This window comes from Telmatherina bonti (assembly GCF_933228915.1).
Source record: "Telmatherina bonti genome assembly, chromosome: 4".
In the NCBI taxonomy this organism is placed as follows: domain Eukaryota; kingdom Metazoa; phylum Chordata; class Actinopteri; order Atheriniformes; family Telmatherinidae; genus Telmatherina; species Telmatherina bonti.
This window is the reverse complement of record NC_136622.1, coordinates 7,220,880-7,247,460: the sequence shown is the minus strand read 5'-3', so window position 1 is coordinate 7,247,460 and position 26,581 is coordinate 7,220,880. Positions and strand designations below refer to the sequence as shown.

The following is a 26,581-nucleotide window of genomic DNA, read 5'->3' as shown; positions in this document are numbered from 1 at the left end:
GTGCCCGTCCGTTAGTCTCAGGACAAACAAGCTTAGAGAGGAGGACAGGTGGATCAGCCTTTCTAGTCGCTGAGAGAAGGATTTTATCAAACTGAAAAATTCAGTGTTTATCTCCAGCTGAAGTCTCCAACTCCGGTCCTGAGAGCTGCCATCCTGCAGGTTTTAATGTTTCCCTACTACAACACACTTGTTTCAGATAAAAAGGTTCTCCAACATCATTCTCATCTCCTGCACCTGCCTGGTAAAGAGTCATTGGTTTGAGTGTGTTGCAGCTGAAAACACTAAACCTGCAGGAAGGAAGCGCTTGAGGACCGGAGCTTGTGACCCCTGCTCTACAGAAACATAGTTATTTTAGTTGTTAGATCTTTTAGGTAGGGGGGGGGGTCCAGCTCCAGTCCCCCAGGACCACAATCCTGCAGGTTTTTGATGTATCCCTGCTCAAAACAGACTCAAATGAATGAGTCGTTGTGCAGAAGTTAGGCTGTTAGAGCTATTTGACTCAGGTGTGTTGGAGCAGGAATACCTTGAAATCCTGCAGGACAGTGGCGCTTGAGCACAGAGTTTGACTTTGGACAGATACATTAAAAGATAGTAAGTTTACATCTGAAACCTGTCTATGTGTGTGTGTGCATCACTATCACAAGTGTGACTTGAGCAGCTGTTAAATCTGGCTAAAAGGAAATGTCTGATTATATCTTCATGTTTGGGGATGAAAATGCTTTAATTCCCTTTTTATGTGGTGTCCCATATATGTCACTGTGAATTGTATGCATTTGTTTTGCATAAATATTAAATATTTTTTGAAGAAACTTAACTGTCAGAAAAAAAGCTTCAGTTTCTGCTTAACTTCTGGCTTCAACTGTATCTGAACTCTGACAGAGGCTGCAGCTTATCAGCAGCTCAGGTTTGAACTTTTCCTTATTGCACCCTCTGTTTGCACTGTTTTCTAAATAGTGCTGTTTCTGTTTTGTGCTGTGATGTTAGAAAAAAAAAGACGTGTCAGTCTGCTCAGTTAAAAACTAAAATGTTTTTTCATAAAGAAACCCGCTGTAGCAGAACACAATCAGACTGTTTACCTGCAGATTCTTGGTTTTATTTGACAAAAATAAACCACCTTTCAGTCCGTTTGCTGCTGATGGCCCCTAAACTCACTACTTGGCTTTCGTACTGCAGGAACAGTCAGGTTGTTGCTCAGCGGACTGTTTGACACTTTGTGCCAGCAGGAAACGTAGCAGTGAACACACAGCAAGACCATCTGCTCCTCTGAACCACACCACCGTCTTATTATATCAGACCTAGTCTACAGCATCGATATGGTCAAAAAGGGCAAACACACACGCATACACATATTACACCTGCCTGAGTCATTATCAGCACTGTAAGGTGGTGTTTCTCTGTTTGCAGTTACTTTCTCACTACAATGGGGAGTGAGAAGGTAAACAAAGATGGTTAACTCGTTCCTTCTAACTTGCTTTATAAACACAACTTCAGTTTGTATTCTGCGCCGAGTCAGTTCAGGACGTCAGGGTCACTTCACATGTGGAAATGTAGACAAATTTACGTATAAAATAACTTCAAGAAATGGACAAGTTCCTCTGATTACGATGTTAAATACAGAACTTTCAATTCCAGATAGCAGAGTCGAAATGTTTCCTGGTCTACCGACCACATGTAAAGGTGACCTACTGCTTGAAAAAAGTGACCAGCTGTTTGTAAAGGTCACCTACTGGTTGCATAGGTGACCTTCTTCATTTGGCCAACCACATGTAAAGGTGACCTACTACTTGTAATGGCGACTGACCGGATATAAAGGTGACCTACTGCTTGTAATGGCGACCTACTACTTGTAAAGGTGACCGACTGCTTATAAAGGTGGCCTACTACATGTAAAGGTGACCTACTGCTTGTAAAGCTGACCGACTGGATATAAAGGTGACCTACTGCTTGTAAAGCTGACCGACTGGATATAAAGGTGACCTACTGCTTGTAAAGCTGACCGACTGGATATAAAGGTGACCTACTGCTTGTAAAGCTGACCGACTGGATATAAAGGTGACCTACTGCTTGTAAAGCTGACCGACTGGATATAAAGGTGACCTACTGCTTGTAAAGCTGACCTACTGCTTATAAAGGTGGCCTACTACATGTAAAGGTGACCTACTGCTTGTAAAGCTGACCGACTGGATATAAAGGTGACCTACTGCTTGTAAAGCTGACCGACTGGATATAAAGGTGACCTACTGCTTGTAAAGCTGACCGACTGGATATAAAGGTGACCTACTGCTTGTAAAGCTGACCGACTGGATATAAAGGTGACCTACTGCTTGTAAAGCTGACCTACCGCTTATAAAGCTGACCGACTGGATATAAAGGTGACCTACTGCTTGTAAAGCTGACCGACTGGATATAAAGGTGACCTACTGCTTGTAAAGCTGACCTACTGCTTATAAAGGTGACCGACTGGATATAAAGGTGACCTACTGCTTGTAAAGCTGACCTACTGCTTATAAAGGTGACCGACTGGATATAAAGGTGACCTACTGCTTATAAAGGTGACCGACTGGATATAAAGGTGACCGACCTGATATAAAGGTGACCTACTGCTTGTAAAGCTGACCTACTGCTTATAAAGGTGACCGACTGGATATAAAGGTGACCTACTGCTTATAAAGGTGACCGACTGGATATAAAGGTGACCGACCTGATATAAAGGTGACCTACTGCTTGTAAAGCTGACCGACTGGATATAAAGGTGACCTACTGCTTATAAAGCTGACCGACTGGATATAAAGGTGACCTACTGCTTGTAAAGCTGACCTACTGCTTATAAAGGTGACCGACCTGATATAAAGGTGACCTACTGCATGTAAAAGTGACCGGTTGCTTGTAAAGGTGACCTACTGGTTGCATAGGTGACAATCTTCATTTCACCGACCACATGTAAAGCTGACCTACTACTTGTATAGCCGATTTACTACTTGTAAAGGTGACTCACTGCTTGTGACCCACCATAAGTAAAGCAGACCTACTGCTTGTAAAGACGACCGATTCCATGTGACCGACCACACATATAACTCACCCACTTCTTGTAAAGGTGACTCACTGCTTGTATTGGTGGATGACTTCATGTGACCCACCATTTGTAAAGTGGACCAACTGCATGTAAAGGTGGCTCGCTAAACAAAAATGTGATCAACCGCTTGTAAAGGTAACCACCTGCAGAACACCAGTCACAGCTTTTAAATTTTCAGCTTAATGTTCTGCGTCATCATCTTCATCTACAGAGCTGCTGCAGTTTTCAGATCCAGGAACTAGTCACTGAGACTTATGAAAGTCTCATCGAACACTAGTGTCCATCACTGATTAGATTACATTAGAGTAGACAAGGGTAACCCCCCCAAACCCCCCCCACCCCACACTCATTCATTATCTGAACGACTTAATTCAGCAGCCTTCAGACGAGAGGCAGGGTACACCCTGGACAGGTTGCCAGTCCATTGCAGGGTTAACACAAAGAGACAAACAACCATTCACTCAAATTAACCTAACATGCATGTCTTTGGACGGTGGGAGGAGAGAACTCGTGCATCCATGGGGAGAACATGCAAACTCCACACAGAAAGACAACTGTTTGAGCCTCCCCACCACTCCGCCACCATGTAGTCCACACAAACTCATTCTATAACCTATGTCTATAATTTCTCTGTTTTCTGGAGAGAAATCTGGACTGCTGAATGTGTGACACCAACACAAACTGGACTTTTCCAATTTTATTGAAAGCTGGAATTCCTGAGGAAAAAAAAAAAGTCTTTAAACAGCATGAAAGCAAAGCGAAAACCTGACCTGATCACGTGTTCAGACTCAGGTGGAGGTGAAGCAGATGCTGCTGTGGGCTACGTATCCGGTAACATACTATTCTGAGCTGGTCAAGACTGTCTGGACTGATCTGGTGATACAACAGCAAAATGAAACCAAATGACAGCAGTAATGTTGGAGAACACGTCAGCATTAAACGTGCAAAAAGGGGGCCACTGGGAGGGCAAGAAAAGTCCGTTATTTCCACTCTCAGAGCTCCAAACTAACCTCCATCAGAATAACTCCACAGCTTTGTAACGACAGTTACAAGTGTATAAAATATTCAGACATATGTACATTTTAAAGCCGCTTATGTTACAGAAGTACACAGGAAGTTTGTTAGAGTAACAGCAGACAGAGCTTGGCTCATGCTAAAGCTAACAATGCTAACAATGCCATGCAGTCTGCAGAGTGAAAATGTCCAGGACCGCCTGGTTGAACAGTGTCAACGCTGACCTAGAGAAGCACACACATACAGGGGCTGGTTCTGTCTGCGAACAAAGGCTGAAACCGGGAGATTTAGTCCCATCACTGCTCCCGAACAGTGGCGAGCACTGAAATCAATCTGAAGGGATACCAGGATGAATATATAAATATAGAGGAGAATTCAGCTTTTTAAACCTGAAACAAACTTCTCAGAGCAACATGAAGATAACAGCTTCATTTCTAGATGAGGATCTTGCTACTCTGCTTCAAACTTTTTACCATTTCCACCAGACTGGATGGAAAAGAAGGAAGTATTCATCCTGCATCCGACATAAAGCAGCTGCAGGAGCGCATTAGGTTCCAGTAACACTGATAAACTCGCGTTCACCAAAAATCTCTCCGACTTCAACAGACTTCCATTAAAAAACATCATCTGAGTCTTCATCACTCTGTGGATGAGGAACGGCTTGCCGCTGCAGAACAGCCGCAAAGAAACAAATAATCAATCAGATTCTCAGATGTTGTGCTTCCTCCGGTAAGTGAACGCACCACCTTGGCACAAGCAGCCACATGGCGGCGGTACGTTCGCATTGCAGGCGCCGTGTACGGTGTTTACAGAGGATGTGAGGAAGTAAACTAAACGAACATGCGAACACAGCCTCGATTGCTTCCACAGAGCAGGAAACACTTCCCCGCTGGTGGAAATGAATCTACGTTCTTCTGTTCTCCACCAACAACATGCTGGATCTGATGAATGCCATCCTGTGCTGCACATAAGCTCTGCGCTCATCTTTCCACACAGTCCGCACTAGCCTAGATGAATGAAATCAGGCTGGAAACCAAAAGATTAATGAGGGTTAGCTCCAGCTGTCCGTTTCTACAAAACACTTTGTGGTCTGAACAAACCTTAAAATTCAGTCTTTGTGATTTAACTTTAGAAAATGGGACATATTTACATTTACAACGAATATAAGTGCAATTACAAAATCTCTGCCATATAAAACAATCACTCTGTTTCTGTTTTAACTAAACTAACTTAGTCTATCCAAGTTGTTTTTGTGCGTTTGCTACAATGTGATGCTGTAATCTAACGGTAAGACGACCCCTCTGTAAGCTCAGGTACTCATGTCAATCAGCATTCACACATCCGGACAGAAAGCTGATCAATAATCAGCCCCGTCGTCACCACCCAGAGGAGGTCTGGGAAGCTTGTCGTGTGTTTTGTGAAAATGTTCTTGTCCTCTTAGTGTTGCAGGGCAACGTTTCCCCAGCAGAGGGCGCTGCTGTCCGAAACAACCCAGTTTCTCTCCACACTTGCTGCTTCCTCAAGTACTTTGGTGAGTCGTCGCAGATCAGGAGGAGTCAGCGGCAGACCGACAGGTGTCTCACGATACACAGGTCGCTTAGCAACCTCCTGATTCGCTGTTTGAGCTGCGGGAGGCGGGACAAAGGGTCCGGAGGCTCCAGCTCGCCTGAGTGGTCCAACCAGGATTCCAACTCTGGAGAAGAAATAAATAAGAACACAATAAAATATTTTGATTTTCAGGAAATATAAAACTGAGTTTAACAAACTAAAGACTGTTTTCAGAGAACAGTGTTTGGTGGGTTATTTCTCTTCTTTGACAAAACCAAAATGTGTTGCACTAAACACGGTTGGAGAGGCCGTTTAACACCACACAGTAAAGAGGAACACGCCTCCTCCTGTACCGCAGGTTTCACATGTTTCCTGCTCCATCACACCTCATGTTTACATGTTTCAGAACCAGATGGATGGATAGATGGATGGAACCTGACACATGGATGGATGGATGGAAGGATGGATGGATGGAACCTGACACATGGATGGATGGATGGAACCTGACACATGGATGGATGGATGGAACCTGACACATGGATGGATAGATGGATGGAACCTGACACATGGATGGATAGATGGATGGAACCTGACACATGGATGGATGGATGGAAGGATGGATGGATGGAACCTGACACATGGATGGATGGAACCTGACACATGGATGGATGGATGGAAGGATGGATGGATGGAACCTGACACATGGATGGATGGAACCTGACACATGGATGGATGGATGGAAGGATGGATGGATGGAACCTGACACATGGATGGATGGATGGAAGGATGGATGGATGGAACCTGACACATGGATGGAAGGATGGATGGATGAAACCTGACACATGGATGGATGGATGGATGGAACCTGACACATGGATGGATGGATGGAAGGATAGATGGATGGAACCTGACACATGGATGGATGGATGGAAGGATGGATGGATGGAACCTGACACATGGATGGAAGGATGGATGGAAGGATGGAACCTGACACATGGATGGATGGATGGATGGAACCTGACACATGGATGGATGGATGGATGGATGAAACCTGACACATGGATGGATGGATGGAAGGATGGATGGATGGAACCTGACACATGGATGGATGGATGGATGGATGAAACCTGACACATGGATGGATGGATGGATGGAACCTGACACATGGATGGATGGATGGAAGGATAGATGGATGGAACCTGACACATGGATGGATGGATGGAAGGATGGATGGATGGAACCTGACACATGGATGGAAGGATGGATGGATGGAACCTGACACATGGATGGAAGGATGGATGGAAGGATGGAACCTGACACATGGATGGATGGATGGATGGAACCTGACACATGGATGGAAGGATGGATGGATGAAACCTGACACATGGATGGATGGATGGATGGAACCTGACACATGGATGGATGGATGGATGGAAGGATGGAACCTGACACATGGATGGATGGATGGATGGAACCTGACACATGGATGGATGGATGGATGGATGAAACCTGACACATGGATGGATGGATGGAAGGATGGATGGATGGATGGAAGGATGGATGGATGAAACCTGACACATGGATGGATGGATGGAACCTGACACATGGATGGATGGATGGATGGAACCTGACACATGGATGGATGGATGGATGGAACCTGACACATGGATGGATGGATGGAAGGATGGATGGATGAAACCTGACACATGGATGGATGGATAGATGGATGGATGAAACCTGACATATGGATAGATGGAAGGATAGATGGATGGAAGGATGGATGGATGGATAGATGGATGGATAGATGGATGGATGAAACCTGACACACGAATGGATGGATGGATGGATGGATGGATGAAACCTGACACACGAATGGATGGATGGATGGATGAAACCTGACACACGAATGGATGGATGGATGGATGGAACCTTACACATGGATGGATGGATGGATGGATGGAAGGATGGATGGATGGAACCTGACACATGGATGGATGGATGGATAGATGGATGAAACCTGACACATGGATGGATGGATGGATAGATAGATGGAACCTGACACATGGATGGATGGATGGAAGGATGGATGGATGGAACCTTACACATGGATGGATGGATGGAAGGATGGATGGATGAAACCTGACACATGGATGGATGGATGGATGGAACCTGACACATGGATGGATGGATGGATAGATAGATGGAACCTGACACATGGATGGATGGATGGAAGGATGGATGGATGGAACCTTACACATGGATGGATGGATGGAAGGATGGATGGATGAAACCTGACACATGGATGGATGGATGGATGGATGGAACCTTACACATGGATGGATGGATGGATGGATGGATGGATGGATGGATGGAACACATGCAGTTGTATTCACGTCATTTTAATCAGGTGTGTTGGAGCAGGATGCATCCGTCCATCCTACAGGACGGACGGATGGATGGATAGAGGGACCCTCCAGTTTTGGGGACCAGCAGCTCCCCTCCTTTTAGCCATGTTGCTCATTCCACAGAATCTCCATCCTAACAATTTGCACCACGCTGTAAGAACGACTAACCAGGCTTTCAAACAATGTATAAAAAAACACCAGCTGGTGTACAAGAGGAGGAAAAATCCACTAAATACTCATTTCCTTCCATTTAGTGCCACATTTTTACCATCTAATTCGAACTTTTCATTTATTTAGACTGTTTTTAAACATTTTTTTATCCTTGTATTTGTTTTATTTATTCCCCAACATGATTTAAGATGTGTTCAGCTGATGACTTTTTGTTATTAGAATCAATATAGATAATTATTTCTGTTATTTTCTCTTTCTATGTGCTCATGTTAGTTCATTTTTATCTTTAACCAAGTCAGACATGATTCAGCAGCTTGTTTCTACCCTTCATTATGTGCTTTAAGTCTTCCTCCAAACAGACAAACAGCATCTCAAGCCTATAAACCTTGTTGTGGATCAGCAACGTTTTTATTTTTACTGCCTCTATTTATATTTGGATGAAAATGAAACTGAGTGTGTATGTGTGTGTGTGTGTGTGTGTGTGTGTGTGTGTGTGTGTGTGTGTGTGTGTGTGTGTGTGTGTTACCATCCAGCTCTCGCTCTATCAGGTCCATCCTGGCGCAGATCTGGTGCTGAAGAGACTCGATGTGGTCCAGCAGGTTCAGCTGACACACAGCCACAGATGCGGTGTGTGTCGGTGTGTGTTCGCTGCTGTACATGAGTATGTGGTTCTCCCGTTTCACGCTCAGGTCGCCGAGAGCGTCTGCGTGCGTGGCAGCGTTGGCGTCCTCGGTGGCATCGCCTGGCTGCCCGTCATCACTTTCAGCTTTGATCTCCTGAAGAGGAAAAGCACAGTTTAACCTTCTGAACATGAACTTTGCTCCAACAGGCGAACGTCACTCCTCAGTTCTACATATTTTCCTCCTTCTGACACGATGAGTCAGTTTTTACAACATTTCTAACATGTTTCCGACTGGTGTCATTTATCTTTTTAAAGCTGCGTTTAATGATGCAGCTCTCAGAGTAAAACTCACACATTTGGAGCATCAGAAACAAAAGTAGCTCCACATCCAGCAGAGTGAAGCTCAAACTGGTTGCCAACGTTGTCATAGCAACAGCAGCAGCATCGCGCTGCAGGTTTGTTCCAGATAAAAGATAGACCTGTTTACAACAACATGTCCATGTAGTGCAGATCTTTAACCCCAAATCCTTTTCAGATCAATCTGACATGATTACTTCATCGTTAGCTCGGCAGGGCCGGCGTGCGTCCTCATCAGAACGCCCTGCAGACACCCAGGGCACGCTCGTCACACGGCCCGTTCTGCATGGCCGGGAAGATAAAGCTGAATTCATCCGGATTGGTTTTGTTCCCCACTCACTTTGCCCCCCAAAACTGGTCCAGAGCCCAGAGGTTCAGCCAGATTTCTGCAGGACCTCCTCTCCATCCACAAGTCAAGCTGAACCTGGTTTAGTCTCAGCCAGAGAAGCAGATCTGAGACATAAAGGTACCTCCGAACAAAAAGCCACTTTTCCCTCCTGATTCATGACGATTCGGACAGTTTTCAAGCCGTCTGTTATGAGAATGACTGCAGGAGGAAACATCTGGAAGTGATGTAACCATTCTGCAGCCTCAGTACCTCATCAGTGGGAGGGGGGGGGGGGGTCATTAAAGTGTACGAAGTGACCTCTGTCTGGCTCGTTTCTCGTGCACTAAGTCGCGCTCTGATTTCATGTGGTAAGGTCACAGCGACAGCCTCCAAATGCTGAAAATCAAGAAATAAAAGTAGTCGTCTATGAGACCGCTCCTCTCACCAAGACCAGGAAGGTGGACCACATCGGTCCAGTTCTGAGGTCTTCACACTGGCTACCTGTTAGACCGAGACTTTAAACACGCCGTAACTTTTTCACTTTTGAAACACGCATTTATGACCCGTTTTGATGCCGCACCAACATTCAGGAGGCGTGGATCTGGAGTCGTCACTGGCATGCGGCGTCCCGCAGCTCAGAAACCGACACCACACAACGTTCTGAACGGGACGCGGCGTTTCGCTTCACGGCATGATGAGGAACTGGCTGTTTAGAACACGCAACGTTGCTGATTCAGCAAAGAAACGCAGGAAGAGAGAGAGAGAGACAAAACGAGAGTCATGGTGAGATGGTCTTCTGGCGGCTGGAGAGAGCTGACAGGTCAGGTAGGATGCAGGAAGGAGGCGGAGTTAGCCGTCGATGGGGGGGGGATGGCAGAAGGGAAATGGCAGAAGTTCTGGAGCGTCTGGTGCTGGTCTACGAAGCTCTGGTCCAGGACCAGAACACATCAGAGTCCTCTTGACCCAGTATGAACCTACCTGACCCCTCAGCTCATCTGGATCAGGTCTTTTATCAGTCCCAGAATCAGGACCAGACCTGGAGAGGCTGCATGCAGCTTCTATGCTCCACATGTCTGGAAGAAACTCCCAGACAGCCTCAGATCAGTTTTCATGTAAAAGTCCAGACCTGTTTCTCTACAGCCGGATCATGTTTCAGTACTTTTTAATCTAATTTTGGTTTTAATCGACGCTCCTCAGAGCGTCTGCAGCGCCGTCTGGATGCCTGTCGCTGAGCTGAGCTGTAAAAATCAACCTGCCGTTTGGATCTGAATGCCCTCACATCACACCTGAAACTTCATTCATTTAACAGTGAAACCATCAGAACGATGAACATCCTTCATAACGGATTCAGACCCATGAAGAGACCTCATCAGCCGATCCACTTCCTGTCTGAGTGGCGAGTCGCTACCTTCTCCTCGGCGTCCGCCTCCTGCTTCACCGCAGCCACCGGGGTCTCCTCGGTTTTTTCCCACGACCCCCCCGGCTTCTGGTAGCAGTGCTCGCTGCTCACGTAACAAACAGGAGGATCTCCTCTCGGACTGGATGTCAGTCTCGGTCCATCCTCCTGTCTCCATGGCAACCTCCACAGCTGTAGGTCAGGGTGGGATGGAGAGCTGTGCAGAAGGACGGACAGACAGACTGAAGACGCGTCTCTGCAGACGAACAGACGAGCCGTGCTGCTGCCGGAACCGTACTCACTGTAACAGGCTGATTTTCAGCTGCAGACCCCTGAGGACCTGATTGAGGCCGTGCGTGTGTGCCAGCAGACTGCTGGTGTGTGAAATCTTCGAGGCGTTAATCTCAGAGTAGTTTTCCTTCACACATGACAGGCCAAACATGTGACCGGAGATCAGCAAATCAGGATCAGACAAGAAGCGCTGGGCCCGCCTCCAACCTGAGGGAGACAGAAGAGAGTCAGAGAGGCGACGGGCGCGGCGAGAGTCAGGCATCTTCAGACCGGACCGCCACGCCAAACCCTGCAGCTGCTTCCACAGGTACAGTTTTGTCATGAAAACCTCGGGTTTTTTTTTTTAAAGAAATGACGATAAAACTAAAAGTTGTGCATTAAAATGGTTGCAGGAGGAAGCAGTGGTCCATGTGGCTGAGATGCTGAAACCCGGACCTGGAGGTGGAGACGGGGCGTGAGTCCTACCTGCAGTCTGTCTGCAGTAGTAGCAGGAGTAGTTGTGTGGGACGTTGTCCTCGTATAAACCCATACAGGTGCCGTGCTGCCAGCAGAGACATGACTCGCACTGCAGACACACAGAGGCTGGATGTCACACAGAGCCCAGGGAAACAAACACACATGGTTGCAGTCATCATGAGACTCACACACACCCTCACACACACTCTGCTGCAGCGCCTGGTCAACCACAAGCATCAAACTGAAGCTTCTCCTGCTGAGCTTCATTGTCTCAGCTGCCGATCTCACCTGGATCATGAAGTCGTTCTCCTCGTCCACCTCGCACACACACCTCACCACCTCGCACTCCTCTGTCTCCATGGCTACCGGCCAGGAGGACGTGTCCTCTCCGCTCTCGGCCGTCAGCGTCGACCAGTCGCTGCCGTCGTCAACTGAAGGCAGAGTTAAACCCGAATTAATCCGAAAGTTTCCCAGCATCAGAGGTCGGGTGTCGTTTCACGGGAACGCCACTCTGGACTTTGGCTCGACGTGGAGGCAGAACTTTCCTCAGTAACATGTCACAGGTCTAGATGGAGGACTTTTCCCTCCCTGCATGCCGGCCTGGCAGCTCAGACATGATATGCTGAGAAGAAGCCAGTTAAAGCCAGAAACAGGTGCCTCTCCTCTGATTGGTTCTGGCTTAGAAGTGTGACGGCGAACGTCAGGCTTCCAGCACGATGAAGATAGATCAGAAATTTTTACATTTTCAGTAAAAAATATATTTAAACATAACGATGTGTTTGCGAAATGAACATTGTTTACTCCTCTGTCTAAAAGAAAACTGACAGAGCCGCTGAGGATGAAAATCTGCTAATTATCCAGCTGAATGATAAGAAACAAGGTTATGAGCTTTTATCTCCACCAGTTTAAGAGTTTTCCAAACGTCCTGAGTCGAATGAAGACAAAGTCCAGATGAGAGGTGGATGAACTTTGTACAGCTCCATGTCTGTGTGACACATAGATGTACAGTAGTGAAGTAGAACTAGAGAGACGTCTTTATATAAAAACATTTAAAGTCTACTTACTGGTTTAAGAAGAAGAAAAAGCTATGGAGGGGAATGAACACACTGGATATGTGTTTATTTCATGTATCTTCCTGTTCATGTACTACTGCTCCAGCAGAAAGATTTCTGAATGTCAGAATAAAAGTTTGAAATCATAAACAATATGATATAATAAGTTTAATGTTGTCCTAAATAACTACACACCACAATGAAATACTTTTACTTTCAGTACTTAAGTAAAAGTTTTAAAATAAACTACTTGTAATACTTAGTACAAAAAATGTTGAATACTTTAGTACTTGTACTTAAGTAGGGCACTTCAAGAAGACTTCAGCTTCTATTCAAGTAACTTCATTCACAGAGTACTTGTACTTTTACTTGAGTCTTGATTTCTAGTACTTTATACATGTCTGGTGTGACATCACCAGAAATGAGAGCTCAAACCTCCAGCAGAGGTTTAGAGACGGATAAGAGGCTGATAGAGACGTTCCAGGTCTCCGATGCTGCGCGGCTCCAGAAAAGATGAAAAAACTGCATCTGTTTCTGGTCAAGCAGACAGACAAGTGATGGATGATCATCAAGAAGGAGCATCGCCAGAAAAGAAGAGCAGTCTCCTTTATATTCACCCCAAATATCCATCAGACAAAACTTCCGCGAGGAGAAACTGTTGTGGACTTAAAAACGACTAACAAAGCCAGGTTCAGCTGCCAGAAATGTGGAAAATAGATCTTCTAACAGGAGCCAGAAATGTGGAAAATAGATCTTCTAACAGGGGCCAGAAATGTGGAAAATAGATCTTCTAACAGGGGCCAGAAATGTGGAAAATAGATCTTCTAACAGGGGCCAGAAATGTGGAAAATAGATCTTCTAACAGGGGCCAGAAATGTGGAAAATAGATCTTCTAACAGGAGCCAGAAATGTGGAAAATAGATCTTCTAACAGGGGCCAGAAATGTGGAAAATAGATCTTCTAACAGGGGCCAGAAATGTGGAAAATAGATCTTCTAACAGGGGCCAGAAATGTGGAAAATAGATCTTCTAACAGGGGCCAGAAATGTGGAAAATAGATCTTCTAACAGGGGCCAGAAATGTGGAAAATAGATCTTCTAACAGGGGCCAGACATGTGGAAAATAGATCTTCTAACAGGGGCCAGAAATGTGGAAAATAGATCTTCTAACAGGGGCCAGAAATGTGGAAAATAGATCTTCTAACAGGGGCCAGAAATGTGGAAAATAGATCTTCTAACAGGAGCCAGAAATGTGGAAAATAGATCTTCTAACAGGGGCCAGAAATGTGGAAAATAGATCTTCTAACAGGGGCCAGAAATGTGGAAAATAGATCTTCTAACAGGAGCCAGACATGTGGAAAATAGATCTTCTAACAGGGGCCAGAAATGTGGAAAATAGATCTTCTAACAGGAGCCAGAAATGTGGAAAATAGATCTTCTAACAGGGGCCAGAAATGTGGAAAATAGATCTTCTAACAGGGGCCAGAAATGTGGAAAATAGATCTTCTAACAGGAGCCAGAAATGTGGAAAATAGATCTTCTAACAGGGGCCAGAAATGTGGAAAATAGATCTTCTAACAGGGGCCAGAAATGTGGAAAACAGATCTTCTAACAGGGGCCAGAAATGTGGAAAACAGATCTTCTAACAGGGGCCAGAAATGTGGAAAATAGATCTTCTAACAGGGGCCAGAAATGTGGAAAATAGATCTTCTAACAGGAGCCAGAAATGTGGAAAATAGATCTTCTAACAGGGGCCAGAAATGTGGAAAACAGATCTTCTAACAGGGGCCAGAAATGTGGAAAACAGATCTTCTAACAGGAGCCAGAAATGTGGAAAATAGATCTTCTAACAGGGGCCAGAAATGTGGAAAATAGATCTTCTAACAGGGGCCAGAAATGTGGAAAATAGATCTTCTAACAGGAGCCAGAAATGTGGAAAATAGATCTTCTAACAGGGGCCAGAAATGTGGAAAATAGATCTTCTAACAGGGGCCAGAAATGTGGAAAATAGATCTTCTAACAGGAGCCAGAAATGTGGAAAATAGATCTTCTAACAGGGGCCAGAAATGTGGAAAATAGATCTTCTAACAGGGGCCAGAAATGTGGAAAACAGATCTTCTAACAGGGGCCAGAAATGTGGAAAACAGATCTTCTAACAGGGGCCAGAAATGTGGAAAATAGATCTTCTAACAGGGGCCAGAAATGTGGAAAATAGATCTTCTAACAGGGGCCAGAAATGTGGAAAATAGATCTTCTAACAGGGGCCAGAAATGTGGAAAACAGATCTTCTAACAGGGGCCAGAAATGTGGAAAACAGATCTTCTAACAGGAGCCAGAAATGTGGAAAATAGATCTTCTAACAGGGGCCAGAAATGTGGAAAATAGATCTTCTAACAGGGGCCAGAAATGTGGAAAATAGATCTTCTAACAGGAGCCAGAAATGTGGAAAATAGATCTTCTAACAGGGGCCAGAAATGTGGAAAACAGATCTTCTAACAGGGGCCAGAAATGTGGAAAATAGATCTTCTAACAGGGGCCAGAAATGTGGAAAATAGATCTTCTAACAGGGGCCGGAAATGTGGAAAATAGATCTTCTAACAGGGGCCGGAAATGTGGAAAATAGATCTTCTAACAGGGGCCAGAAATGTGGAAAATAGATCTTCTAACAGGGGCCAGAAATGTGGAAAATAGATCTTCTAACAGGAGCCAGAAATGTGGAAAATAGATCTTCTAACAGGGGCCAGAAATGTGGAAAATAGATCTTCTAACAGGGGCCAGAAATGTGGAAAATAGATCTTCTAACAGGGGCCAGAAATGTGGAAAATAGATCTTCTAACAGGGGCCAGAAATGTGGAAAATAGATCTTCTAACAGGAGCCAGAAATGTGGAAAACAGATCTTCTAACAGGGGCCAGAAATGTGGAAAATAGATCTTCTAACAGGAGCCAGAAATGTGGAAAATAGATCTTCTAACAGGGGCCAGAAATGTGGAAAATAGATCTTCTAACAGGGGCCAGAAATGTGGAAAATAGATCTTCTAACAGGGGCCAGAAATGTGGAAAATAGATCTTCTAACAGGGGCCAGAAATGTGGAAAATAGATCTTCTAACAGGGGCCAGAAATGTGGAAAATAGATCTTCTAACAGGGGCCAGAAATGTGGAAAATAGATCTTCTAACAGGAGCCAGAAATGTGGAAAATAGATCTTCTAACAGGGGCCAGAAATGTGGAAAATAGATCTTCTAACAGGGGCCAGAAATGTGGAAAATAGATCTTCTAACAGGGGCCAGAAATGTGGAAAATAGATCTTCTAACAGGGGCCAGAAATGTGGAAAATAGATCTTCTAACAGGGGCCAGAAATGTGGAAAATAGATCTGCTAACTGGAGCCAGAAATGTGGAAAATAGATCTGCTAACTGGAGCTGGTCGTCCAAATAGATCGTTGTGAGGAAAAATGGATGAGTGTAAATGCAGCAGCGGGAGGCAGCAGCACAGCCCCATGAGTCACATCAGAGGTTCAGTTTCATTCAGAAACTAAATGAAACCTTCACCTTTCAAAGATGAATGAAAATATTCTAAACAACTCAATTTAAAAAACCCTCAACGTAAATCTGTAGCGATGGAAATGAAATGAATAAAATCTGTTTCCATCTGGGTCCACTTCGGGTTTTAACAGGTGGACCCAGATTAGACAGTTAGGACACGTTCACATCAGCCTTCTTTATCCAAGTCCGTTTGCTGGGAAAGTCGCTTCGTTTGGGGAAATGTGAACACGCCAAACGGACCAAAGTGGACTCGGTCCGCCTACAAACGCAGGTCTCGGTCCGTTTCAAGTGGACCATATACAGGAAGCGGACTACATTGTGTCATTTGTTATTGTGTTATTTAAACATTGTGTTATGTATTTACATTGTGGGTAAATCCATAGTGATGGCGTTAAGGGTCCTCTGCCTCGTCTGGTGTTCATGTTCTGCAGTATACTTACATAAGACACAATAAAAACCCAAACAGCCATAGTTTGGTCTCCATGTTTAACTGGCAGGTGGAGGAAACAGAGTTTTCTTCTTCATGCGGGTCCTCTTTGCTAAATACAGTTGTGCTCATATGTCTTCATTCCCTTTCATTAAAGAAAAGCTGAATTTACAACAGTCACTCAGATAACTGGAGACTTAAAAAAGGAACAAGAACCAAAAATTTGCAAGAATATAATTTAGTAATATAAGACACTGTTTTTTCATTTAATTGAGTTGAAGAAAGAAAAAAAAAAAACAAAGAAACAAATGTGTCCTGGACAAATGAGAGACTTTTCTGTTGAACAGTGGGACAAAATACCTGTCAACAGGTGCAGAAGTCTGACTGAGAGGAACAGAAAACACCTGACTGGAGCGGAAACATTAAAGGATTCTTCAACTAAATATTACTTTATGACTGATGGAATATGGAATAAATTATCTTATTTGTTTGCTTTTTAAAAAAATATTTCTATTGAACCAGAATTAGAAAATAATGTCATGATTTTCATAGAATTGTTATCTATTATTACTTTGGTCAATGTCAGCTTATTTTACAGGCAGCTGTTTTTTTCCTTCTTTAATGAAATAAAATTGAGCACAACTGTACTACTGCAGCGCCACCTCTGGTGGGAATGGGGATGTATTATTCTACTGGTTTGGCTGGTTTGACCAAAGTTCGCATGATCTCGGTTCGCATGGATACACCCCCCTACAGCTGGAACGAGTCCCCAAGCGGACCGAGTCTAGCGGACTATCCTGTGAATGCATCCTTCGACACATCCGTGGTACCAAAGCTTAAAGTCTGTCGTGAGACCCGCTGGTTCTTTCTGACGTAGTTTCATATCAGTGTGTGTGTGTGTGTGTGTGTGTGTGTGTGTGTGTCCTCACCGTGTGGGTGTGAAAGCTTCAGAGTGATGGGAGGTCTCTCTGAACTCTCATCATCGCTGCTGCAGAGTCCTGCAGGAAGAAAGAAGCACCGTAGTTAGTTTCTGATTCAGTCCGTTTGTCCCGAAGCTGGACTGAGATTCCACGTCGACAAGACGAGCGGATAATCGGACAGCGTGACGACAGGAAGGACGGCGACCAGCGGGGTTCAAACCGCTCTGTAAACGTCTGTAAAGCAGGAGATCTGAAGACCATCTTCGTCTTGCTCAGCAGCGAACATCTGATCAGGTCGATCTCGTCGGAAAGCAGAGAGACAGCAGAACGGTTTGCTTTCACACTCACTGTTATCCGTCTGACTTTTCTTCTTCTTCTTCTTTTTCTTCTTCTTTAGTTTGACTCGCAGGAAGTGCTTCCTGTCCTTCCTGTCGTGTCCTCCTCGTTTCTCCTTCCCTCCGTCCTTCTTCACCTCTGCTGACAGAAGTCAGTGTTACTAATGAAGAGGCTCACATCAGCTCGTGTGCACGCCAACGCCGCCCCACCTGCTCCCATGATGCTCTGCTCTCTGTCGTCACGGTGACAGCCGCTGGGCTGGTTCTCGGGCTTCTTGCCTGGCGTGAAGTCAGCCCCCTCGGAAGAAGACCGCTTCCTCCTACAACGACAACGCAGACCGGTGAGTGTTGCGAGTCCTCTGAAGCTGCCGCTCCTGCTGCGGGATCAGAACAGACCTCGTCGCCTCCGGCTCGCCGCCGCCATCCAGCTGCTGGTCGGAGTGGTAGTACTTGATGTGGTAGTGCAGCAGACTCGCCTTTCTGAAGGACTTGGAGCACCCAGGAGCCGGGCACTTGAAGGGGTTATGGTCCAGCTCGATGGAGAGAATGGGGGGAGGTTGGTTCTTTATGACCCGGTACACTGAGAGGAAATAAAACATGGAAGGGTCAACAAGTGTAGAGAAAGCTGCGTGTGTGTAAATGTTGGCGTGTGGCGGTGCTTACGCGGCTCTCTGCTGAAGCGGTGTGTGGTGGGGAGGTGGGCCTGACGCTCCAGCAGGACGTCTGGGGAGCGCAGAGCGGCTCAGTTAGTTTAACTGCTACAAACACACTGCAGCAACCATCCAGACCTAGACCTGGACCTGGACCTGGACCTAGACTTAGACCTAGACCTAGACCTAGACCTAGACCTAGACCTGGACCTGGACCGAGCACACTGCAGTAACCATCCAGACCTAGACCTGGACCTAGACTTAGACTTAGACTTAGACTTAGACTTAGACTTAGACCTAGACCTAGACCTAGACCTGGACCTGGACCTGGACCGAGCACACTGCAGTAACCATCCAGACCTAGATCCTGGACCTGGACCTGAACGTAGACCTAGACCTAGACCTGGACTGAGCACACTGCAGTAACCATCCATACCTAGACCTGGACCTGGACCTGGACCTGAACGTAGACCTGGACCTGGACCTGGACCTGGACCTATACCTAGACCTGGACCTGGACCGAGCACACTGCAGTAACCATCCATACCTAGACCTGGACCTGGACCTGGACCTGGACCTGAACGTAGACCTGGACCTGGACCTGGACCTATACCTAGACCTGGACCTGGACCTAGACCTAGACCTGGACCTGGACCTGAACGTAGACCTGGACCTGGACCTATACCTAGACCTGGACCTGGACCTGGACCTAGACCTAGACCTAGACCTGGACCTGGACCTGGACCTGGACCTAGACCTAGACCTAGACCTGGACCTGGACCTGGACCTGAACGTGGATCTGAACGTAGACCTGGACCTGGACCTATACCTAGACCTGGACCTGGACCTAGACCTGGACCTGGACCTAGACCTAGACCTAGACCTGGACCTGGACCTGGACCTGGACCTGGACCTAGACCTAGACCTGGACCTGGACCTGGACCTGGACCTGGACAAGGGTTGCTCGATTATGACAAAAATTATAATCAGGATTATTTTGACTGAAATTGAGACCTTAATTATTTACCGGAATTATCCAGTATTTATAAACAACGCTGCGCGTCGTGGTGTTCTAGACTCCATGTCGTACATTATAACCGTCTAATGGACGGTTCCGAGTTGTTTAATCTGCTTTTACCGCTTATATAGGAACTATTTTACGTCGGCCTGGATGTACGTTTTATTCCAAACAACCGCTGTCAGGCTGCAGCGCGTTTCTCTCATTCACCTGTTAAAAGACGGCTTATCTGAACCAGCTGGTTAACGCGTTGCTATGGTAACGCCCCGTAACGGAGGGCTATTACAGTGTTTAACTGGCCGAACTATGTATAGGAAAATAATGCCGCCAGTTGTCACTGACAATGGTATAAACTATGTTTAGGTGAACTTCCACAACCTACTGCAGTTATTCTACATTGACCTGCAGCCGGAGCCGACTGAGACTGGCCGCCTGGGAGTGCTTTAGGACGGGAGAGGCTCCCGCTGCTCCTTCCTTACAGTAACTGCAGAACAATATGTGTCTTCAAGTCAGTCACCAAAACACCAGAAAAGTCTCTAATAACTCCAGTAAAAGCTGCTAGATTTGTCGCTTTTAACAAAAAGAAGTCTCCAGATTTAGCAAGAAAGTCTAACCCATCCATCTTTCATCTACCCATCCATCCATCTATCCATCTATTCATTCATCTATCCATCATCCATCCATCCATCTATCATCCAACCATACATCCATCCATCATCCATCCATCCATCTATCATCCATCCATCATTCATCCATCTATCATCCATCCATCTATCATCCATCCATCATCCATCCATCTATCATCCAACCATACATCCATCCATCATCCATCCATCCATCTATCATCCATCCATCATTCATCCATCTATCATCCATCCATCTATCATCCATCTATCATCCATCCATCATCCATCCATCCATCTATCCATCCATCCATCCATCCTCCATCTATCCATCGTGGATCAGGTGACGCTGGTGTGTAAAACGTACCTTTGCCGATGTGGGTGGGGTTAGGAAGTGCTGACGGGGCGGAGTCAGCTGTGATTGGCTGATTTTCGGCTCCACTGCTTCTGCCTGAAACACAAGACGGCACTTAGATGAAACAGAAAACTTCTGTTAAACTGTGGAGGTCAGAGGTCACCTGACTTACTGTCCTCTGCTTTCTTCTTCGTTGGTGAATGGGATGATGATGGCTCTGCCTTCATCTCCCTCTCCTCCTCCTCCTCCTCCTCAGCTCCTTCCTTCTCCTCTGATGACACCTTCTCTTCCACCTTCTCGTCTCCCCTTTTCTCTTCCTCCTCCTTTTTTACTCGTCCACCTCCTTCCTCCTCTTCCTCGCTCTCCCCTTCCTCCCATCCTTCACTTCCCACAGCGTTCTTCTCAGATTTGGACTTCTGACACACACACGCGCGCACACACAGACACACACACACACACACACACACACACTTAGCAATGCAGTCACAGTAATGTGACAAAGCAGATGAGGACCAATCAGCTCGCAGCATTTCTTACTTTCTGGAAGGGTTTAACCTTTGTGGGCTTCACAGTTCGAACCACACCATCAAAGAAACGCACCGTGTAGGACCCTGAGACACACACATGAGGAAGTCTTTACAACGGGACACATGGTCACATCAGCACTGAAGGGGAGCGACGGACTGGTAAGATTCTCACACAGCGCAACTCAAATTCCCAGTAAAACACGAGTATAAAGAATTAGTCTGAAATGATGACGTCATTTTCTACCCTTTTTATTAAAGGAGTATTTTCCAGGTTTTTTTCTACAATCCTGCACTGACTGCAGCATCCGCACTGACCAAACGAAGGCCTGTCCATGTGAGCTGGTGTCAGGAACATGAATATCCTCCAATCTGAACAGACACTTATATCTACACACACATATACATATATATATATATATATATATATATATATATATATATATATATATATATGTAGATATAAATCTATATATATCTATCTGCATCTATATATATATATATACAGATATATATATATATATACACACATATATATATATATATACACACATATATATATATATATATATATATATATATACACATATATATATATATATATATATATATATATATATATATATATATATATACACATATATATATATATATATATATATATATATATATATACACATATATATATATATATATATATATATATATATATATATATATATATATATATATATATAGATATATATAGTAGTAGTTAAATATAACTACAAGCCGTTTTCTTTATCAAGATAAAATGTGATTTACTAGTTTTCTGTGTTCCTTTATAGACTCCTTTTATTGGGCAGTGGTTTTGTCATCTGTATTTAATTGGTTAATATTCGTCCACTTCAGGGCTGCGGGAAGTTTAAAACATGTTGCTTCATGTTTAAATGTGACTGCTGGAAAACTTTCACATGATGAGCTTCAAACTTTGAGGTTTCTCCTCATGAAACATAAATAAAGTCAGGAAAATACTCCACTTGTGGTGACATTAAAGAGAATGAAACAGATTTTACTTGCTGCGGATCAGTAGTACAGCAAGATAAACACAGCTGAGCCTCACCGTCTTTGTTGACCCGGAGGATTTTGGCTGGATAGAAGCGGCAGTCAGTCCAACAAGCCAGAACCTTCGTACCCGAAACAAACATCTGAAACAAAAAGATGGGAAAATGCAGTCCAGCAGACAGAGACGGAGGCTGTGAGGATGTTTGAGCATCGTTTACAGCCAACAAACCAAAAACACCCAGAAGCTAAACTGTCTTCTGTGTTTCTGCTGCAGTTTGAGGAAAAATCAGGGAAATTAAAGCGTTCAGTCACATGACTTCACAGACCGACCAATAAGATTCTAGTTGGGCAAAGAAGTCAGAGTGTTTCCACTGTTTGGATGTGAGCTCAGCGGCAGGAATAAAAGCTGATCTACGTCATGTCACAGACCCATGTTGGTGATCCAGGAAAGATTTAAACATTAAATCGTTCACAGATTTAAGCTTGAAGTCATCGATATATGTGGAATTATCTGCTGCATCGGACCGGCTTCCACACGGCCAACAACATGGAAAACCTGGGAATCCAGAACTTCCTGTTGGTGGTAAACAAGCTGAGTGTTTTATCCGCTACGGTCCCATAAGAAACCCCGTGAGGACATCCTAGCATATTGAGGTAAAACTATTGTTTCAGAGGGAAGCCCAGTTAAGATGAGAACATTTTACAAGGCGATGCAGATGCTGAACCTGAGGTAACTGAGACAAAAGGCCAGGTATAAAACCTGATGACCTTTCAAAGCTTTGTTTACAAAAATTCTCTACAGAAGAATTACGTTTGAGATATTTTATCTTGACTGAAAGAGTGAACAGCATCGCTGCTGCGGTGCTGCTGTGTACGTGTGCTTTCTGTACCGGCTCAGACTGCGGCGGGGTCCGGCCCCGTCTCCTCAGGCTGACACGCTCCAGCGGCCGCAGGTACGGCGAGCTCCAGTGAAACCACTCGTCATGGCGACGACTCCACTGACGGTAATGGACGAGGATGCGCTCTTTGTCGTAGTCGATCTTTTCGATGGTGGCTGCGTACCTGACGAGACAACAAGCGCTTTGCTTTTAGAGACGCAACCATTTCCATCTAAATAAACAACTTCAGACAAACACGTAATCCAACAGCACCGCTCTGCTGAACTTTACGTGTTTCACTGCTAACTTCCTGGAAACGGTCATATTTAGCCATAGACATAATAAAACCAAGACAGCATGTTCTCAGCTCAACAAAGGGACCAACCCACAGAGCTTGACCTGATCTGCTGGATTCTTCATATTTTAGATGCATTTTTTGTTGTACCTATGCAGTACCATGAGGGGTGTGTAGATTGTGATGGTGAGCCACTTCACTGGACAATAAAGATTCTATTCTATTCAAGTCTGTTCTATCAGAGTATTAAACTCATTGGCTACTGAAGAGGGCTTTTGACATCTTTTGTAGTTTCTGTATATGGAAAGTGTTTCGGACTAACAAATCACTTCACTATCACACTGGCAAGCTTGTAGTTTCTATTTAAAAAAAACGTGAACTAGTAGATTATTAATGATTTCCAGGATGTTGAATATCAAGATCTGAAAAAATAAACACAATTAATCTGAATTGAATCAGACCAGTTCTTTTGTCGATCTCTGGCTTCTAGTGACGCTCCGAGCTCGAATTTAATCCCCGACCGGTCAGGTGGAGTCTTCATCTGCCAAAAAAGAGAAAGTCTTTTAAATTTTACAGATAAGTAATTAACCACATAAGCAGAATAAAGAACAGCAATGAAAAGCCGATCCTGAGATTTTAAGCTGCTGGTTTGCAGGTCCAAGCTGTCGCACCGTGCTGCTGCACCAACACTTTGATTTTTCTATGCTTATTTATTGGTTTTAATGGTTTTACATGAAGATAGTCAAACTGAATTACCATGAAGGGATAAATATTGTTTTTTTTCCATTACTTTGACTGAATAACAGATTTCCTTTACGAACATGCAACAAAACATTTACACTGTAGAAATATGTGACATTTCTGCTCTTTATTTGACCAACCAGTTATTTCCAGCCACGAATAGGTATACTAAACAGTGCATCACAACAAAGTGACGGAAAACTAATACTTTTCTAACAACTGCATATTTATTCCTTGTTAACTTCCAGCTGTTTTGAAAAACAATTAGGTGAATTTTTTATAAGATATTTGTTTAAAATTTGTAGAAGTTGTCCAGAAATTATTAAAATGTTCATATTAAACACACAGATCAGTTGACCTGTCTCTATATGGTCACTTGTGTTTTGATGTGGAATTTTCATTGAAACCCAGTTGTTTGATTGGGGATCAGTTTGCTTGTTTCTGTTGCAGGATCTGGCAACACAGCTTGACTGAGAGTTATTTTTCACCATGGAAACATACACAAACCTGCTCTTTTTCACTTAAAATAAGTTCACAATAAATAATGTTGGCATCCATAAGTTTCCTTAAAGTCACTTTAGAACTCGTCAGTTTTATTTTTCTTTTCACCATTGAAATCTTATCGAACCAGACGTAAGATTTCCATAATAAATTGATAAGTTTGGTCATTAAACAGAAGATTTTTGGAGTCTTAAACTCTTGCTCCATGAAAGATAACACTGACAACATTGACAACAATGACATTCATACCTGTAAATAGAAAAAATGCATTCCATCATTCACTGGGTTTATGAATGGCTTCACCTGTTACTTTAAATCACTTCAATGTCTGGTCCACAAGAACCTAAAAGCTATATATATATATATATATATATATATATATATATATATATATATATATATATATATATATATATATATATATATATATATATAATGTATACTTGTATTGGTATGTCCTTGCTGTTTTAATATGCCCTGTAAGTTGTGCTATCCTGTTTTTCATAATTTTATTTTTGCCTCTTCTTTTTTTTTTTTTTATGAGTACCGTTGTACCTCTGCCACTCTCTTCCACTAATAGTGTTACTTTGTTTGTTGTTGCATGTTTGTACCCTACATTGTACAATATTTAATAGTTAAATAAAACATTAAAAAAAAAAAAAACCCCAACAAATAAAAAAACGTAACATTTCCCCACGTCGTCGTTGTAATGACGTCCACGGTTACGTCGCTGCGTCCGTTACGTGATGACAGCATCCATATTGTACAATTACGCTCCGAAAGTGTCCACTAACTGTTGCAGTCAAACTTTTTCGCTTATTTTTCCTAAATTTCCACATATTGATTGTAAAACAACAACCAATAAACACCTTGTCGAGTAAATAAAAGAAACTGCTCTCGTACGTTTGACATTTCTGGACATTTGCGGCAGGCCCCTGTTTGACAGAAACTGATTGGTCCGCTAAACACCCAGTCGCCTGTTTATTGGACGACTCTGCTGTCAATCAAAAGCATATCCCGACCCCCTCGGGATCCGCTCAAATATTTGACAGCAGCTAACATGCTAATGCTGTCTGATAGTGTTAGCTTGAAAAAAAGCAACAAGCAGAAGCACAAGACAAAGCGCAAAACACTTCACGGCCACGGGTCCGTTTACTCCATTTCCACATACAGGCAGACAACTAAGTGTTTGAAATGTCCCCATTAAGCTTGTGCAGCTGCATGGAGTTGAATCTTCATTGACTGTGAATAGATAAGCTAGCAGAGCTAACTGTTAGCCTCAGCTCAGTCTGAAAAGTCAGTGACAGCTGCAGGCGAACACGCGCCTCATGAAGGCCACGGAGCTACTCTGGAAGGGGAATCCTTCATAGGGCTATCGTCCCTACTTAAAGGTTCATATTAGTGTTATAAATGCAAATGTGTAAAGTAAAAGCTTGTTTACCTCTGGAGCTACTTCTGAGCTTCACTCATACTGTGATGATTGCGGTGCGCATGCGCGAAACCATGAATTCAGCTGTCCCGTCTTTGAGTGAAGATTTGCTGTAGAGGAGCATCTGCAGACTGCAGAGGACAGTCGTTTAAACTTTATTAAGATGAAAAGAAAAATGGTTAATCTGTTGAAAATGGTTATGCGGCTCAATACTTTATTTGATAATATTTTAATCAGTTGCTAATCAAGGAAGATGCGCTGCATGGAAGTTTTAAAGTTGCTGTAATAAGCTCGATTGTCATTTTCAGTTACAACATATTTATATACTTTATTAATATTTTTGCAGTACTGTTGATTTAATTTTAAATTAATTAATGGATTAACAATATTTGTCTGCATTATTAAAAAAACAAAACAAAACATGACTGTACTACCTGGTAGCTCCAAACTGCACATACTGTTTTACATCCTATTGACAAAGTTTAGTAAGAACAAATGTAAACACCTAGGTCAGGTATAAGAGACAGATGTTTCACTGTGTAGCTGATGTCTCATCTAAGTTGGAGTTATATTCAGATGTTGAACAT

General features: G+C 43.9%; 1 protein-coding gene across 1 annotated transcript; it reads right to left on the bottom strand.

Moving 5' to 3' along the window:
* Positions 1-3,755: 3,755 nt before the first annotated feature.
* On the bottom strand, positions 3,756-26,051 carry LOC306754602 (PHD finger protein 20-like). Its single transcript, XM_079238619.1, has 18 exons — positions 26,007-26,051; positions 23,785-23,864; positions 23,041-23,212; positions 22,209-22,293; positions 21,120-21,193; positions 20,755-20,998; positions 20,595-20,678; positions 18,600-18,659; positions 18,333-18,516; positions 18,147-18,256; positions 17,950-18,075; positions 17,611-17,679; positions 11,950-12,092; positions 11,671-11,770; positions 11,217-11,412; positions 10,927-11,131; positions 8,738-8,987; positions 3,756-5,780 (listed from the first exon to the last, which is right to left on the bottom strand). Exons 2-18 carry the CDS (start codon positions 23,862-23,864, stop codon positions 5,644-5,646), a joined length of 2,319 nt encoding a protein of 772 aa, XP_079094745.1. The 5' UTR covers positions 26,007-26,051; the 3' UTR covers positions 3,756-5,643.
* Between the last annotated feature and the right edge of the window lie 530 nt (positions 26,052-26,581).

Bases quoted from the DNA above. Each gene is read 5' to 3' on its own strand.
- LOC306754602 (XM_079238619.1), bottom strand. From the start codon at position 23,864: ATGAAGACTCCACCTGACCGGTCGGGGATTAAATTCGAGCTCGGAGCG. The intron at 22,294-23,040 runs GTACAGAAAGCA...TTTTTGTTTCAG, and splicing joins CCCCGCCGCAGTCTGAGCCG to ATGTTTGTTTCGGGTACGAA. The intron at 18,660-20,594 runs GTACGTTTTACA...TGCGCTCCCCAG, and splicing joins CCCCACCCACATCGGCAAAG to ACGTCCTGCTGGAGCGTCAG.